The sequence below is a fragment of the Ixodes scapularis genome, unplaced genomic scaffold (assembly GCF_016920785.2).
Source record: "Ixodes scapularis isolate PalLabHiFi unplaced genomic scaffold, ASM1692078v2 ptg000597l_1___fragment_1__unscaffolded, whole genome shotgun sequence".
NCBI classification, from domain to species: domain Eukaryota; kingdom Metazoa; phylum Arthropoda; class Arachnida; order Ixodida; family Ixodidae; genus Ixodes; species Ixodes scapularis.
This window is the reverse complement of record NW_024610006.1, coordinates 4472009-4489486: the sequence shown is the minus strand read 5'-3', so window position 1 is coordinate 4489486 and position 17478 is coordinate 4472009. Positions and strand designations below refer to the sequence as shown.

General features: G+C 48.5%; 1 protein-coding gene across 1 annotated transcript in view; it reads left to right on the top strand.

Moving 5' to 3' along the window:
- LOC121834201 (laminin subunit alpha-like) overlaps positions 1–16348 on the top strand; it is a gene marked incomplete at its 5' end in the record, with an annotated part of 39950 nt that extends 23602 nt beyond the window's left edge. Inside the window, 10 exons of the mRNA XM_042287945.1 lie at positions 940–1098; positions 3346–3602; positions 7179–7302; positions 10061–10212; positions 10943–11158; positions 13440–13661; positions 14816–14872; positions 14940–15026; positions 15554–15765; positions 16260–16348. Of these exons, the coding sequence (XP_042143879.1) occupies positions 940–1098; positions 3346–3602; positions 7179–7302; positions 10061–10212; positions 10943–11158; positions 13440–13661; positions 14816–14872; positions 14940–14984 (1232 nt within the window). The remainder of the gene's footprint in view (positions 1–939; positions 1099–3345; positions 3603–7178; positions 7303–10060; positions 10213–10942; positions 11159–13439; positions 13662–14815; positions 14873–14939; positions 15027–15553; positions 15766–16259) is intronic.
- Between the last annotated feature and the right edge of the window lie 1130 nt (positions 16349–17478).

Below are 17478 nucleotides of genomic sequence, written 5' to 3'. Positions count from 1 at the left end.
AAAACAAACATACAGACCTCTCTGTGTTTGTCTAATGTTCAAGCTGACTTCCTTGTATTGACAAGTACCAATTAGCTCAACCTAAGCCTGTTATTCAAGCCTTACGGTGTCGGGTATCGGTTAAAGAAAAGCATAAAGAACCCAATTCTGCTTGCTCGCATTTGAGGGGAGGAGATGCACTTGGTCAGGTTGTGGTTTTGCAACATTATGAAACCATCCAAAATCTGTGCAGCACCCCCATGCTCTTAAAGTTAATCTTGCCTTTTGTTAGAGACTGCACTAGAAGAATGGGGACAAAGTGAAGCACAAGTTCTCAAAACTTTCTGACCTTGAGGAACCTTTATCTGGCTCGACTGAAGACCAAGGAACCCCTCCTTATGCAATAAAGCAGCACAAAAGCCCACAGGCCTTCTAAACAATCATGCACTTACTAGGTAGTGCTTGGCTCATAGCTAAGCATCAATCAATGGCTCAAATCTGCCTACTTAATCTGGAAAGGCACTTTACTTTGGGACAAGTGCGGTCGAGGAAATTGGGGAGCTTGAGAGTGCTCTGGGGAATCCTCGAGGGTGCTCTGGAGAACCCTTGGGGGTGCTCCAAGGAACTCTTAAGGGTGCTCTTGAGAACCCTCGAGAGTGCTCTGGAGAACCCTTGGGGGTGCTCCAAGGAACTCTTAAGGGTGCTCTTGGGAACCCTCGAGAGTGCTCTGGAGAACCCTTGGGGGTGCCCCAAGGAACTCTTAAGGGTGCTCTTGGGAACCCTCGAGAGTGCTCTGGAGAACCCTTGGGGGTGCTCCAAGGAACCCTTGAGGCTGCTTTTGGAACCCTTAAGGGTGCTCTGGGGAACCCTGTTTGAGAACCCACGCTTTAAGGTACAATGCCTCAAAACCGGAGCGCTCGAGGTGGTTTGCTAACGCCGCCGTTCCCTCCCCTTGCGCAGACTGCGAGTGCCACTCCCCGGGCACCCTGGGGGGGCTGCGGGTGTGCGACGGCCAGAGCGGCCAGTGCCTGTGCAAGCCCAACGTGGGCCAGCGCCAGTGCACAGAGTGCCTCGACGGGACCTTCCACCTCCAGGACCAGGACCTGCTCGGCTGCCAGGGTGGGTCTTGGCCTCTGGGCCTTGGCATTTTACTCCCGTCTTCTGTAGATGGGCATCCAGGGCAGTGGGGTGCTTTCGGTCGCTGACCGGACGGCAACCTTCTTTTCCTCACTGCTTGTCTCATACTGTACTTTCTTTTGTAGTTATCCTCTCTCTATTTCACTGACTGTGCAGGTATTTGCTCGCGAACTTTTTATTACTTGTTTATTTATTTATTGCAATACCCTCGGGGCCGAAAGTGCATTACAGAAGGTAGTGGGCAACTGAACACAGTAAAAAGACATACATATGAGTTGAACGCGGTTACGGGATTTCAAAAGTTATTATTAATGGTAGTTTTAAACAAATCTAACGATGGTATTGATATTATAGATGCAGGCAGGTGGTTCCACTCTGATGATGTTCTAGGTTGGAAGGAATCGTTATAGGCTGAGGCCTGACAGTGAGGAATGCCAACTTTGAACTGATGGTCGAGGAAGAGTGTTTCTTTTAGGAGAGGATTAGTATGATATATTTTGTAGAGAAGACATAGAAACCTATGGCACAATAAAAGAAGAGGTAAAGAGAGGTTAATTTTCATGAATGAAACACTGGGTGTTTGATGATAGTTGGTTATTATAATATGAGCACTGCAATTTTGAAGTGACTCCAGGTTAGCTGTGAGGGTGGTCTAAACAGGACACCAGATTGCAGCAGCATTATTTGAGCACAAAAAGCATCAGGGAGACGGGGGCTAAAGGAAAGTGATATGTCAAAGCACAAAGCTCTGCCCAGAGGATATACTAATGGGTGTGCAAAAGGAGCATTGTCTGCTAGTTGTAGCAATGACTGCCTTGTTTTTCCTGCGACTGCCAGAGATCCACCAGTTCTTTACAAAGCTGAACTTGGCCTCTGAAACAAATGTACACGCCTAATCGTGCTTACAAAAACCTGTGTTCACAGAATGTGCTGCAGAAACCACACTTCCATGTGTGGTTTGTGCTAGATCTTTAAATCCTTTAATCTCTCTTTTTTTTTAACCTTTTCTGATGTTAGGTGCTAGCCACCATAAAGGATGCTATCTGCTGGGGAAAAGTTGGCTGTACACAATTATTCATCCTCACTGTTTTTTGCACCTCCTTTCATATGTGGTAGGAGGCATTTTAGTTGACTTGTTCGCTGTATTTTATTTTTGTGAATTTGGTGGCAATTTGTGTTAGAGGGCAGCTCCACTCAATTCAGAAAATTTCAAAATTATGAGTGATTTCACATTTAAAAGCACCAATAAAAGCCACTACATCATTTGCTTCTCAAGAAATGGGATATATTTTGTGAAATCTTACTTTAAACATGAGCAGACACTGAAACCAAAACTTTGGCTCCGTCAGGCAACATTGGCTTCCGGCCGCCCAAAATATAGCTATTGCGTGGTACGTGCGGTCACATAATCTTCTACGCAACAATGGGCGGGATCAGGGTAAGTAACTGTAGGGCGGGTGTGTGCAAGGTGCAAGTGTCTTCTGCACTGCAGTCTTCACCACGTTTTGGTGTCTACGATATCTTACAAGGTCTGCATAACTGCGGCATCAGTCTGTGCACGTAGTGTGTACAAAACTCGCGAGAGTCAATAATTGCGGCTGGCGAGGCGATGATGACGACGGTTGAGACGTGTCAGACGGCGGTAACAGCAGGACGGCTGGACGGCTCTCCCAAGGCTGAGAAGCGGGCTGCGTAGGCGTGTTTAGCCAATCACCTGGATACCGCCGAGCACCGAGAAGAGACGCTGGTGACGTCCCCCATTAAGCTTGCCAGGGGAAGTAAAAACAAACAAAAAGTAGACTTCGTTTCAGCTTAAGTCCTGATGCAGCCGACGCTACAAGCTTGACCATGTGGCCCCGAACGGTACTTGCACTGCTTGAGCGTGCGTGCTTGGCAGGAACGCTGAAAGCCTGCCAAGACTTCAGCTTAAACAAAGTATTGCAATATTGATGACGTTTAACTCAATGTCGGCTACGACTGCGCTGTCAACAGTGCCTCAATACGCCCGTTAGAGTCGCCCAATTTTGGCAACTTGGCACTTTCCAAAGTCAGCCAGACCGTTTAAGAAACATTTAGAGAGAACTTGGTCGTAATATTTTACGTGTGGCCTTCGTAGAGAATACTGAAGAGGACTGCATTGTTTTTTCAAAACTGAAGCGGAGTTGTCGTTTAAGCATAGGCATAAGTAATAGTTTGGCAACACTGTGCCGCTCCTTTTGTGTTGCGCAGACTGCCAGTGCGACGTGGGCGGAGCGGTGGGCAGCTCGTGCGACGCCCGGAGCGGGCAGTGCCAGTGCCGGCCCCGCATCACGGGGCGCCGTTGCTCGGAGCCCCTGCAGGCGCACTTCTTCCCCACGCTGCACCAGCACAAGTACGAGGTGGAGGACGGACACACCCCCAGCGGGGTCAACGCCCGCTTTGACTTCGACAGCGGCCTCTTCCCGGGCTTCTCCTGGAAGGGCTACGCCATCTTCTCCAACATTCAGGTGAGGGACAAAAATACTCTACTCGCTACAGTGCAATCCACTTATACCGATACCACATAAAACAATGTACTGCTTATAATGATCAGTTTCTAGGGTTTCTAGTTCAGATACAGTGCTAACCTTTTAAAACGATTGAATTTTCAGGTTTTTTAATTATCGTTATAAGTGGATTGCACTGTACGTTGTACAGTCATGTGTCGTTAATACGAACCCCATTAAAATGGATGCCCCCTTTATATAGGCAAGGTTTTCTAGGATGAATTGGGTAAATACACATTTTTTTGTCTCGTTATAATGAACAACTCGCAATGTTTTGGGGAACGGAGGCGTCCCTATGGACGAGACAGCACTGTTATACCATATAACCTTACAATCTGTTACGGGAGAGTCTGTATAAGAAAAGACACAAAAATGTGCTGGATTATGGAACTGGTCTTAGCTGGATCCGGCTGGGACCAGTTTCATAATGCAGCTGCGGGTGAACTGTTAATATATAATTATAGCAAGAGTGACATTGCAGTGATTCATCAGCATCACATGATATGGTGTGTTGCATCACATGACGCTTCGCATGACGACGTTGTTTGGAGCACCACGCAACACGACATGCAATGTCTTGTTATTATGTCGCCTGACATGTGTGGTCTCAGATGCCTCCAGCTGAAAATCAGACAATCTGAATGGATCCAGCTAAGACTGGTTGCCTAATCCAGCTGAAAGTGGACTGCATGGTTTTCACCTGGGACGGGACCAGCACCTGGGAGCTCTCAACAGCGGTGTTCATCTTAATGTGGGCATTACCCCGATCCTTTAGCACAGTTTTCTCTCGCAGGTATGCGCAAATCACCAAACTTTAGCACTGAAGTTGGTACCGTATTTGAATCTGTGAGAACTAGGAAACTGTCCATTTGCTTGTTGGGTCTGACTGAGTCTTACTCTATACTTGAAATGGTACGGGCCCAAGACCAGGGTGTAAGGTAGACAGGTGGGGAAACGAGAGTCAGATGAGCGACCGGATTGTGTCCCCCTCGGTTTTCTCTTTTTCTGTGGCGCCATCTATGTGGAGCACCGCAAACTCTCACTCCGGGTGGGCGACCGGTGGCGACCAGCTAAACTGACGGAGATGGTTTCTCGTGGATTTTCAATGGGGGACTGTCGTGCTCTCGGTTTATTTTGCGCACTCTCCCGTAGAGTTGCACGCAAATCCGATTCCGACTTTTTTTCCTCTCGCCGCAGCACCATCTGTCGCAAATCGGGGGTACCCGCAAGCAGACAAGTACACAATCCGGTCACGGCGCTGCGGTAGGCTTCTATGGGCCGTTTCCCCACCTGTCTATCTTACACCCTGCCCAAGACTAAGATCGTTTTCCACCTTGCCCTATTCGCACTGCTTAGAGGGCATCTACATCAGTATACAAAGACACAATTCTTGACAGTATAATGCAGGGACTAATCCTAATGCTATCATTTATTGAGCATATAGGGAGTATTCACTGGCGGCCATAGCTGTGTGCGCGACTGCTGAGCGCGTGCTGATTGCGAGCTTCCACAGTCCTTTTGCAACGTGCATTCCGGCCCATGAAGAGTGCCGGTCTTAGCAGCCTATTGATGTGAGCTCGTTCGGAGCATGCGCTCTAAACAGCACCCACAAATGTGGCGTCCAGTGAATACTCCCTATTAGCGCCGAGATGTTTTGGTGGCGCCCTCTTATGGTTTCCCTCCGTGACGTCACGACTGGGATTTGCCTCGCCGTGACGTCACCAGTTGTTATTCTGGCTACTTACCATCGGGGGCGACGACGAGTTCAATGGTGTGTTTAAAAAGCACAGTAGAAGCTAGGAGACATCGCAATCCAAAACTAACACCGTCAAAGTTGACAATCTGACAGTGCTCATATGCCCATGGTTTGGCCAATCGTGGAAAGCTGACGACAGCGACGCTTTTGGCCGCGCACATCGCTAATAGGTATACAGTGTAGACCGCATATAACGTATGTCTCGGGAGTCGCGAAAATCCGCACTATAAGCGGTACCGCACTATAACCAAAACATCAATTTTTGAGGCCAAAATACATGCCATGACACAACTTACCTTTGTAAAAGAATTTATTTTATGTTAGATGAAAAAATAAGCTTAGTTTGAGGAAAGTCTTTATTTCAATAGACTAGTACAGTTATGTCTCAAGTGCGTCACACATTTTAAAAGAAATTAGCGGCTTTTGCCTGGCGCAGCCTTTTAATGGCGTCGCGGGTTGCGGACGGACGTTGCGAGCGTTCAGGATTGCTAACCCTAATCACTTTTCTCCGGAGATGAAAACGCGTGAAAATTTGTATCCTTCATACGCTACGCGCCAGTAATACCTTGAACTTGAGCACACGCATGAATTGCGCCAAATAAGAAATCCGGGCGATGTTCGAGGACACAAATGCTTAGAAATCACCACTGTAGTCGAAGTAAACAAACACGACGACACGGGCGTTTTTGCCGTCTTGAGAGCGCCGCCACGACATCGCCGCACGAGTAGGTGGATCTTCCCTTCTAGTACGTGCTGGGTTATCATAGCGACACACAACGAAAATTCACAGTCAAGGATAGCGCTTTTACGCAGAACGATGAGATGCACGCCGTCTACGACGACGATCACAACCAACGCCATGTTTGCGGAATAGAAGCAGCCGGCCTGGCGGCCTGGCCGGCCCGCGACCGGCATGCATGATACAACGCGCGCGAACACTTGTCCTCGACCTGCGATTGGTCTGTCGTTGCGGTTGTTTGTTTCTCTGTTTCCAACGCAGCGGAGGGACGCACGCACGTGAACGACTCGTGCGTGCGTCCCTCCGTCACTATGGCAACTGAAGCCTCCCTCTTCGCTTCTTCCCGCGTTTTCGAGCAACCTCCTTGCCCCGCGAGTGCAGTTTGCGGCTCGCGCCGTCAGCTTGCGTCAGCGTCGTTATCTGGTGTCGCACAGGGAAGCGAGCTCGCTGCTCCGGTCGTCGGCGCGGCTGGCGGGCTGCGCCAGAAACCGCACTATAACCGGTACTTCCCTTCGCGCGCCTGCATTTTAAGCGGTATGTAATTACATGGAGTTCTATGGGAGGTGAACCGGTGGTTTAAAAAAACCGCGTTATACCCGGTCCTGCACTATAAGCGGTTACGTTGTAAGTGGTCTATACTGTATCATGAATTATCGCCAGACCCGCATAATTGTTAGGAGTCTTCTTCTATCGACCTTTTTGGCCCATTGTCAATCCTCCCGCACTCAGACCTTTCTTATACTGCCAGATGCATTTCTTCTTTGATTTGTTTTTTTTTTTTCTAAGGTTTTTGTTTTATTGTCACGGTAGCAACCTTCACTTGTCTTGCAATGTGCTGTGCATGGTCCAGATGACCCGGAGGCTTTTAGAAGATTGGAAATATAAAGATGATTATTATCGTTATAGTTATAACGAGTGGGTGATCCATTTATCAAGAAACCCAGTTGTTCTCATGCACTACGCAGTTTGTTCTGGCTCATTAAAAGAAACGCTAGAGTCCTTTCCCTAACGGTTGTCGTGCCAATGCCTTCCTGACCCGCAGAAGGAGATCCTGATTGACCTGCACATCCAGAAGCCTGGGCTGTACCAGGTGATAGCGCGCTACGTGAGCCTCAACGGCGACAATGTGTACTGCAACATCAGCTTCACTCCGGACACGTACGGAGGTCAGTGCCGCTTCTCGTGGACGGGCTACTCGACCGGCGTCCTTGTACGAACCATTTTCTGAGGCTGCACGTTCGATTGTACCCAAAACTATCCAATTACCACGGCAAAATGTTTTCACCGTGATAACTGACAGGATGAGGACGACGGGGAGGAGTTTCGGTTGCCCCGCCTCCAGCGCAAGCTTCTTAGCTTCTACGACGCTTTGTCGTCTCGCGAGGCTCCCAAAGCAGGGCGAAAGGCTACTAGGGCGTGCCAGAGTCCGGGCGCTCGAAAGAAAGCGCTGCTGTCCTCACGTTGTCAGTCACTAGAGTCAGGATTTGCTTGAAATGCAGCAGACTAGCAGTGCTTTGTGTTTGGACAGACGTGAAAAGTATGTGGACTCTCTGTAGCAACTAGAGATGACTATCGATCAATTGTGTGGGTGTGTCATCAGCAGGATCGAATGCCTTTTCACAGTGATAACGGGCAAGCTCTTGCAATGTTTTGGATTTATTGGCAGAAACACCCCTTGAAGAAATTTTGAGCGTCACACTCCAAAATAGCCGAAAGGGCTGTTGGTGGTGATAATAGTCTACCCTTCTCACGGCTAATATGTAGCATGTAACGAGTGTACATCTGTTCGCCCTTTTTCTCATTGGCAACAAACTCGGTGGCGCCATCTATGGGGTAGCTCTGGAACACTTCCAATTCGCCTATATTCTCTCATTTTTTATGCGTCATTCTTTCACCGTAAGAGCGAACTACGTCTTACAATGCTATGAGAGACCTCTTCCCGAAAATAGTGTGTAAATACAATCTTGCAAATGCTACAAAACTTGCCATCTAGTGTTTAATTTGCGCACTGGCGCCACCACATTGCAACTCATGCCAGAAAAAGTGATTATATGTTCGCTGTGCATATAAAGTGGTACAGTAGATGTTTGAAGTTAGTTAGAGTAGAACCTTTGCTCTCAAAGCTACCAGTGCTAGTTGTCATTCTTCTGCATTCTTTTGCAGTACTCGAGCTTGATCAGAGATTTGGGAACGCTTCGTTTTTTCTGCTAAATTTATTATCTAGATGAACGATTAGCGTACCCTTTGATCACGAAATGCTGTCGCCTAGCATTTCGTGCGTATGTCGGCCCATGAATCAGTCGATCCCACTTTAAATTATGCTGCACTTTAATAGCGGTACCTTATTTATTTCACTGTACAGGACACCGCATGGTCTTAGTGTTGGAACAGGTATAAAAGAAATTTATAAAACAGACGCCACAATTGTCTGTTTCTTGGAGGAACACTGTCAAGCCTCACGAGTCAAACTATTTTCGAAAACTTCAGGAGGTTCTGGTAGGAAAATATATGAGCACATGCTCAGCTGAGTGCAGGCACTCCCTCAACCAAGGAAGCTAGATCCTGCAGGCTCCATTGAGCTGCAGTAATCTACATTGCACTCTCCCAAAGTCCCTTTTATACCTATTGTGGCTCATCTTTTTGCCCCCAAGTTTGTTCTGAGACGCTTCCTCCCTCTCCTTTCTGATGTTGCCTTGTTTCATCCTGGAAATACTTGAACCCTATTTCATCTCCCACCGGGTGGCGCCAAACTTTATTTCTAAAGTAGTGGACTGGCACCCAAATTTTTCCCAGTACTTGTTCATGGAGGCTCCTGTCACTATGAGCAAGGGGGGGGGGGAAGGAGATGGGAGCGAGGCATGGCAAATCATAAGCACTTTCATCGGTAGTTTAGAGAGAAAGAACGAGAAAGAGAGCGACAGAGAAGCGGAGAAGGAAAGCAGACGATCAATTAGACATGTTCGTTTTGCCACAAAGAGTTTGAGTTGTTCGAGTGCTTGTCAATTACAGTCAAACCCACCTATAATGAACGCGACAGTTCCGTGAAAAGTGGTAGTTTTATCAGTAGTTTGTTATATCTGGACTTACCTTTAAAACGTCATAAATGATGTAGTTGGTATATGTAATATCACTCTGCCAGCTTTTTATTTAAAGGAACTGTTTGCAAGATTCTGACGCACCCCCAATTCTAACGTGCAGGCAGATTCAGCTTTCAAAAAATCAAAAAGTAAATTGCTGCCAATTCTTCCGTGTAAGTAAAATAATGAAGATTGACCCGATACCTCATAGAACAGATTTTATGAGACGCACGCCAACACAAAAATAAATGCCATGCAGTAGTCCGACGATGGTTCTTCACTGTCCACAGAGGTAATTAATACTTGCTTTGGTCTAAAGCGTTTCAAGTGCCACGCTTCCTGCGCATGCACGAGTGCGCCGCTGTCGCCTCTGGCAGGGTCGTCTTTTAAAGAACATTTTGCGAGCTCGTCGGGTGGCTGGGATTGCGAGGCCATGAAGTGCTGCTCCGTTATTTTTTTCCGCCAGCGTGATGCCCTTTCATTTAAATAAAGCCTAAAAGTTTTTTTTTTTTCCTTTTTTTTTTTTTCATCTTAAACCGACGGACACGAGTCCGCGCGAGAGAATGTGCGTGATATGGATGCCGAAATGGGCGGACATAAACACTGTCACTATGGTGATGGGGCTAGCCACTTTACACCGAGCATTGAGTTTTGAGACTGTGCGAACCGGGGAGTATTTTTACTTTTGTAGTTTTGTTTCCTTCCCTGCTGCGCGGCCGCGGAAATGACCTTGAGCGTGGCCGGAATACACGGGACCTTTCCCTCTGGGTTATTATATTACCTCTGTGCTGCGAACCCCCTGCAGCCCTCTAGAATGAGCGACCTTCCCACGTGGCACCCCTTTCAGAGAGCAAGCAGACGGAAACGCTGGTGCTGCCCCCGAGCCGAGAGCCCCGCTTCCAGGGGGTGGTGGGGCAGGACGGGGTCACTGCCCTCCCCTTCGTGCTGAACCCCGGCCGATGGACCCTTTCCATCAAGGCCCCCCGGCCCGTCTTCCTGGTACGTAGCGCATGCGTGGTCCCTGCCTGCCCGGGACGCGTCTTTGGCCGGTGTACTTAGCATCCTGTCCCTCCCACGCAGTGAAGTGGTCCCGAAGTGGCTACAGAGTATGTCGCGGGAGCTGGCATGTCACGTTGTCGGACGTTGCAATCCTGGCAGTTGGTCGTAGAAGTTTTGCAAAAAGAGGCAAGCGAGCGAGGGTGGCGTCGTCGTCGTGGCATGCCAACTCCTGGCTGCTCAAGCGTCTGTGGATTGTCAAGCTCGTGTGCGACCTGCTGTAGAACTCCACGGCTGCGACGCCGCCGGGGGTCACGGCAGGCGATGGCGCGCCACTTCTGCGATGTCCTCAGTCAGAAATTGAGAGAGGACGTGTGAGGATGCAGTAATTACACCAGTCGGAGACACGTTCTGCCACCATACCCACGGGGAGGAAGGCTGCGCGTCGGCCTGCCGCCTTGGTGGTCTTGAGGCAAAGCACCGGCCTACGGATCCCCAAGTGGCAGGTCCGAATCTCGGCCGAGGTCCCTGCAATTTGATGGAGGCTTATTGCTGGGAGCCAACATTTCGGTTGCGTGTAAAAAGGTCCCCGGGCAGTTGAACTCGATCCTCGGTTATTTAGTACGCTTAGGCGTACCGAATGCCCTTCATTGGTTTGGCACGTAAAACTTTGATTTGATTCGCTGGGTCGGCCCCCCGGAACGTGGGAGTGAGTGTGGCCCCGCATTCCCAGGACTACATGGTGCTGCTGCCCGAGGCCTTCTACGAGGCGACGCTGCTGCAGGAGCGGGTGCGCCACCCGTGCCTGCGGGGGGGCAACATGGCGGGCCCTTGCCGCCAACTGCGCTACCCGGCCCTGCCGGACACGGCCGTGCCGGTGGCCGCCGCCCAGGGAGCGGACGGACAGGGTGCCCCCGTGCAAATTCTCGACGACGCGGACGTCCTGGAGGTACGAGAGCTCGGCTCGGGCCGTGGCTTGAAAAGCTTTCTTGTGGATATCTCCAACTCGTGTGCTTTGTCTGAGAACCGTGTGGCAGCACTTCAAATGGCGCTTACAATGTAGGTAGGCGTCATTAGTAGGTAGATAGTAGGTAGACCTCAATGTATCTACCGGCCCTGGGCCGGTTTGCTGATCAAGGTGGGTATCGCTCTCGACGGGTTAACCACCCGGAAGAGGAATTTTGAAGTCACTACGCGGGGACAAGAAACCAGGGTATCTAGCGCATAGGTGTACGGCTGCCGTAATTTCCTTCCCTCTTTGAATACTAAAGTTTGATTCCAGGCACAAACACAGGAACGAACTCGATTATGGCCGCCAGTGAAGGTTTCGGTGTCCACGGTCCTCCAGAATCGATTCGACAAACGGCGTCGACCCACACCCTCCTCAACTCTGAGTTTGTGAGGAACCGGTGAAAACACAAGCTTGGGTTGCGCAGCAGGTTGTTTGCACAACCCACAGCTTGGCAAGGAGTGCTCGGCATTGTGCAACGATGCCAGTCCCTTGGGCTCCTCGCACTTCGGCAGCACGACCCGATTGAGCGAGCAGGGAGTCGAGAATCTTTGTGCACGGTCGCTGAGGAGCACTTACAATCAACAACCACTAAAGCGTAACATAACGAGCAGAAATCTTACGCTGGGACAGCTGAAAACAAAGCAGAAAAGCATGGTAAGGGAAGTGGCAATACGAACAAGTAACCTGCTTGAGTGCGGACGTGACGACGGGGCCCAAGGTTTCTTGGGCCCCGACGCCAACTCGCCGAATGCCCGAGGATAAGCTGGTGGTAACATCTTTAATATCGGTTTTAGAGTGGATCGCACTTTCTCATTAGCGTAATATTTTGGCAGTGCTCGTATTTAGTCTCCGTGAATCGATACCAGTCACTTATTTTAGTTCGACAACTAATTCGAGTTACCCTTTAAGGGAAGACATGGGTCTTTGGCACTAAAAACTCCCTAAAATATCATAGTTTTGGAAATTACTATTTTAAAAATGCAGCTATTTTTTTTTTGTGATCTACCACTTTTTTCATTTTTTAGACCAGTATTTGAGCCATGATATAATTTTATAGTACCGCTGCGGGCTGAATTTGCATTGAAGTTCGTACTAAAACAGTGCTTTCTTAAGAGGGATTCACCGGCAATTTATTTGTAGTCTCTTCCTTCTAGATGGTGCTAAACTTTTCCGGAACAAACGACCTGCTCCCAGTTGGGTATGCAGCTCAGGGTTGGCTTGGGACACAAGTTGTTGACCGTCGATTTAGGCGAGCTGTAGATATTGTTCGCGGAACATGAGCCAGTGATGTAGAACTGGCTCCAAAGTTAGAACCACGTTTCAACCATTTGAATGCACCTATTTAACGTGAACGCCACATTTGTCGATTGCGTTGTGCATTGGTTGTATACGCTGGTTGTCTTCATTTGCAGACAACCTCTGTACTGTCACAAGTTATGGAGTCGCCAGTACAACCGGCACCTTGATTGCATGTACCGGGCTCGTCTGGTGACAACAAATAGGAGGCAGTGCGTTGCGATGGAGTTTAGCAGCGAGAATTTCGCTGTTAAACTTCGCTTCGTGCAATCCATTCTTTAGACGTGGATAAATGATGACTATCGTTTGATCATGTACAAATTGCAATCGTAGGCAGAGAAGGACTTTTGACCGGTACAGTTTTCAATGTTCGTACTTATGCATGCATTACTCGCTTTCTGTTGCCACGAACATGCGCATGCTAGGCCATGAAGATCGCGAGCTGAGCTGTGTGGTGTTCAATAGCCGAGTAGTTTGTAAACAAAGGGCTTAAAGCCGGTGCAGTGCTCAATATTCGTGCGCATGGTGGGTGCTTTGCTCGCTTTCCGAATCAATGAATAAGCGTGTGCTCGGCGGAAAAGATAGCATGCTGGCTGTGATTTTGTAAACATCGGAACGGTATATAAGCATCTATCAGCGTCTGCTCTTGCACGCTATATGGAGCACAAAAATTTAACGAAAAAGAGAACACATCCTTAGCTTCTTATATCAAAATGATAACAATGCTTTCCTTTTGGCTTTTTATAAATATGCATATAAATGTATATACATACGCAGTTATCCCGTGTCGTAGCTGTGTATGCTTCCATCACTGTTCCGTTCGCAGCAATATAACCTAGTTTGGACACAGTATAGCCTACAAAGCAGTTCTTTTTTGCGTCATAAGACCCGTGATCCCCATCATTGTGGCGGTCGTCCCCAGGAGCTGCACAGCGGGCCCATGGCTCACCTGGACGAAGACCACGGGTCCCTGCGGCTGGACCTGCGAGTGCCCAGGGCCGGGCCGCACGCCCTGGTCTTCTTCTACCACTCGCTGGACAATGACGGCTCTGTGGCCGCAGACCTGGTGCTGTCGGGCGCCGACCGGCTGGCCACGGGCAGGGCAAACTTCCACCACTGCAACTACAACCTGCTCTGCCGACAGGTGCGCTGCACGGGCTGCTTTGCTTCCGCCGCGCTCTGCACACTGCTCAGATGTTGTGTCCATCCCACCCATTCCATGGCTTGGTTCTGGTGCCGAGTAAAAATGGTGCCATCGTTTTTGCGAGATTCGTTTAGATATTTTGTGCCCTTTCAGCCTGTTCTTTCGCCGGGAGATCATCCTCTCATCTTGTTCGATTGATTACACAGTTTTATTTCTAGCACTGGCCTGTTACACAAGTTCCAATACAACACGTGTCTCTCAGGTCACATGTCATACTAAAAGAATGTGATGTGTAACCTAGTTTGGTGCATTTTGCACCATAAAACGCTTCATCATCAGGTTGCTTTGTTTGGAGGCTAACCTGCGGAGTTGATGGCCTTTCTTAGGGCTAATATGTCATGTGCATAATTCATTCCTTGAACATTGAATGACTACAATTACTTACCTGCATCACTTCTATCAGTTGTTGACTACACACTTTTGTCGTACAGCTATTGCTAACTATCAGTTCCTTATTGTTTAAAAATTGTACAAGGCCTCTCCGAAAAAAACTTTACACTCTTTTTAGTTACGAAAATTACCTATACACTCCGTGCGGGAACTATAGGGGGCGCTTTGAAAAACGCGAGCAGCGCCGCTAGCGGAGGAGCTGGCGTTCGACTGTGAGACGCGTTCAGCAGCCTGCGGCGCCTTTTCGCATGCCAAGCTGTGGCGGCGGAAGCGCGCACAGACGAAACTTTTGCTTTTTGAGCTGATAAGTTGAGGGTGACGTTGCATGAGTGCTGGGGCAGAAGGGCATTTAGCTGTTCTCCACTTCTTATATATTGAGTTTGAGTCGTAATTAGGGGTATTTTCTCTAGTTGCGGCCGAAAAAGGAGTTGGAGTAATTTTCCGAAAAACAAAGAGGGCCGCCACCTTAATTGATCCGAGTGGGAAATTTATTTCGCTCGTCACTGTAAACCTAGGACTGCTGCAAAGATGATATTTGGAGGCGAGTGAGATGTTCACTAAGTTTGTGCACGAAGAGTGCCAAGTTTCTTTAAGACAGCAGGTGTGAAAGTTATGTTTTTAACGAATAAAGAAATAAAGCTGTACGGGATATCCAATATTGGTCCCTAAATGTGCCTACCCGGTTACCACGGGGATGCCACCAGGGGGAACCACGACAACTGCCTCATCTGTGCCTGCCCGATCCCGTTGCCCTCCAACAAGTGAGTTCCAGTGACAGGAAATCGAAGACGACTGCTTGACACCCGCTTCTTTTTATTTCTTTTCCAGCTTCGCCGACAGCTGCGAAGTGTCTCCGAGCGGACAAGAGATTAGCTGCAACTGCAAGAAGGGCTACTACGGACCTCGTTGCGACGTGTAAGCATGACCTGTCTTGTTTTAACCTGTTAATGGGCCGAGGCATCTCGGAGTGTGTTGGAACAACTGCAAACTCGAGCAAAACTTTGGATGGACAAAACTGATGACCTATTGGTCTGTTGATACCTTCTATTGGCATAGGCTCATTGGCTGCTTCGGTCTATCAATGTATCATTCTGCACGTATTTGGTCTTTTGACATACGAGTCCCATGCATAGACGCACGACTGACGTCGCACCACTGCCATGACGCTGCTACGGGCGCAGATACTTTATGCGTGAATCTGGTTTCTGTGCACACGCAGTGCTCACACCTGGCGTTGGCAAACACGGACTTGTTTGTAAACACCCTGATGTTGGTCTAGAGGCATTTTACCGAGAGTTTCACGAGAGATTCAGTTTATCCTGGATATGTGAATTTTTTGAGCCTTAATTATTTTTCTTTCATGCATGCACGATCTTTGTTGCACAGTCACAAAGCAGGCTCACAGAGTTTTGGCTAAATGAAAAAACCGGTCTTCCATGCAGCTGTGATGCGGGCTACTTTGGCGAGCCCGACGTGATTGGCAGCAGCTGCAAGCCGTGCGAGTGCAGCGGCAACATTGACCCGGCCAACCCGGCCTCTTGTGACTCGGTGACGGGGGAGTGCGTGCTGTGCCTCAACAACACGTCCGGACCCGCCTGCGAACTGTGCGCTCCGGGATTCTACGGCGACACCATCTCGGTCAAGGACTGTCGCAGTAAGCGCTTGCCTGCTCCAACTGACAGTCCAACTAGGGAATGGAAACATCTTAAATTAAGATGCTTCCCTTCGCTAGGGTGTGAGAATGAAACCTTTGTGCACTGTTACTGTGCAGATATTGTGAAGGATAGCGTATTTGCAGGTTTAGTATCTTACAAAGTGTTCTGTAATAGTGGCATCATCATTGGGTGAGAAGTTGCGGGACTTATGACGCAGGGGGTAATTTTTAGAGGTATCACCATTTAAAAAGAAAGAACCTGCGTAAGGGTTCTTTTATCTTAGAAACTAGGTTGCTCGAAATGTCTGTTGCAGTACATCGTAACGCCCATTGTGGTACATTGTAACATGAAATGTTGTAAAGGGATTACATACGCAGGCATTTACTCGCAACATTGCACTCGATCGTTTATTGTGTAAGAGGGCCCCGTAGCTTTGAAGCAACTGCATCCATTGCCGGCAGTGTAACGGGAGCCTGCGTGCTTTCTCTCGCAGAGTGCTCCTGCAACCAGTGCGGCATGCACTCCTGCAATCCCCTCCAGGGCACCTGCAACTGCCACTCCAACGTGGAAGGGAGCCTCTGCGACTGTTGCGCAGTAAGCTGCCGTAGTTGACCGCTCATCACCGCAATATCACTGTGTCATCCTGCACCCTCTGGCAGTATGAGTGGTATACGCTGTCTCGTGGTGGCCTCCCATTTGGCCGAGTGAAAACTGTTCTGATGTTAGCCTGAGACTGAGGCAGGAAAAGAGGAAGTTTCAAAGTAGAAGAAAAAGGAACAGTCGAGGATACGTCTCTATGAAAACTGTAGTTTCATTGGAAGCATACAAATAACATTTTATCTTTTGATGGGAAAACAGCTTAGGATTGACTAGGATCGTAGAAATTTTCAAATAATAGTTTCGATTAATACACTATTCAAAATTTGCTTCCAGGTGACTGTGATATTAATATTTCTTCAGTGTTGATGACGGCGGGTCAATCCCGAGTACTGTGTTTCTTGCCGAGCACTGGTGCTCCGTGGAGAAGCAGCACCCGCAGAAGGTAGCTCCGTGGGTGCTGTTTCTCCGGAGCGTACCGGTGCTTGGTAAGAAACCTGCTCAATGGGGCTATGCTGCCGCGATCAGCGCTTGGAAAAGTAAATATTGGAGTTGCGTGAGCTTTGTGAACGTTATCATCTGTGTAGCGGTAAAATGAAAAGAATTAGACTGTGCTTATTATGCAGGAGCATATATTAGAGGGCAACCTGCGTTTATCATTAGTGACTGCCTTTTCGTTGTACATAAAATACGAGATTGAAGAAAAGATTTTTTTTATGCACAAAGATGTAGTATAAATCCCCTCGATTACCGTAAAATACCGATCAAGCAGGTACTCAAAATTTGAAGATAATCGCGAAAAAATAGGGGATGGGCGCATGTGAGGTCATCAATTTTACATGTAGGGTGGTTCAAGTCACCAGGCTTGATCTAAAATGGACCGTAAAAATCGACTCCTGCACGTAGCCATGTAAACTTTTCGTCAAAGGTGTATTTCACAGGTCGGTTTTTTCTTGTAAAATTACAAAAGCGTAGCTCTCTTTCTGTAAAAATTAAGGCCAAGAACCTTGCCAGGGTCTAAGGCAGGCAGCAACGCAGATGACAGAGTTCCGGTAGCGGGGTGTGTTTGGCATTCGTATTGATAGATGGCGCTCCCTCCTGATTGCGACGGCTCG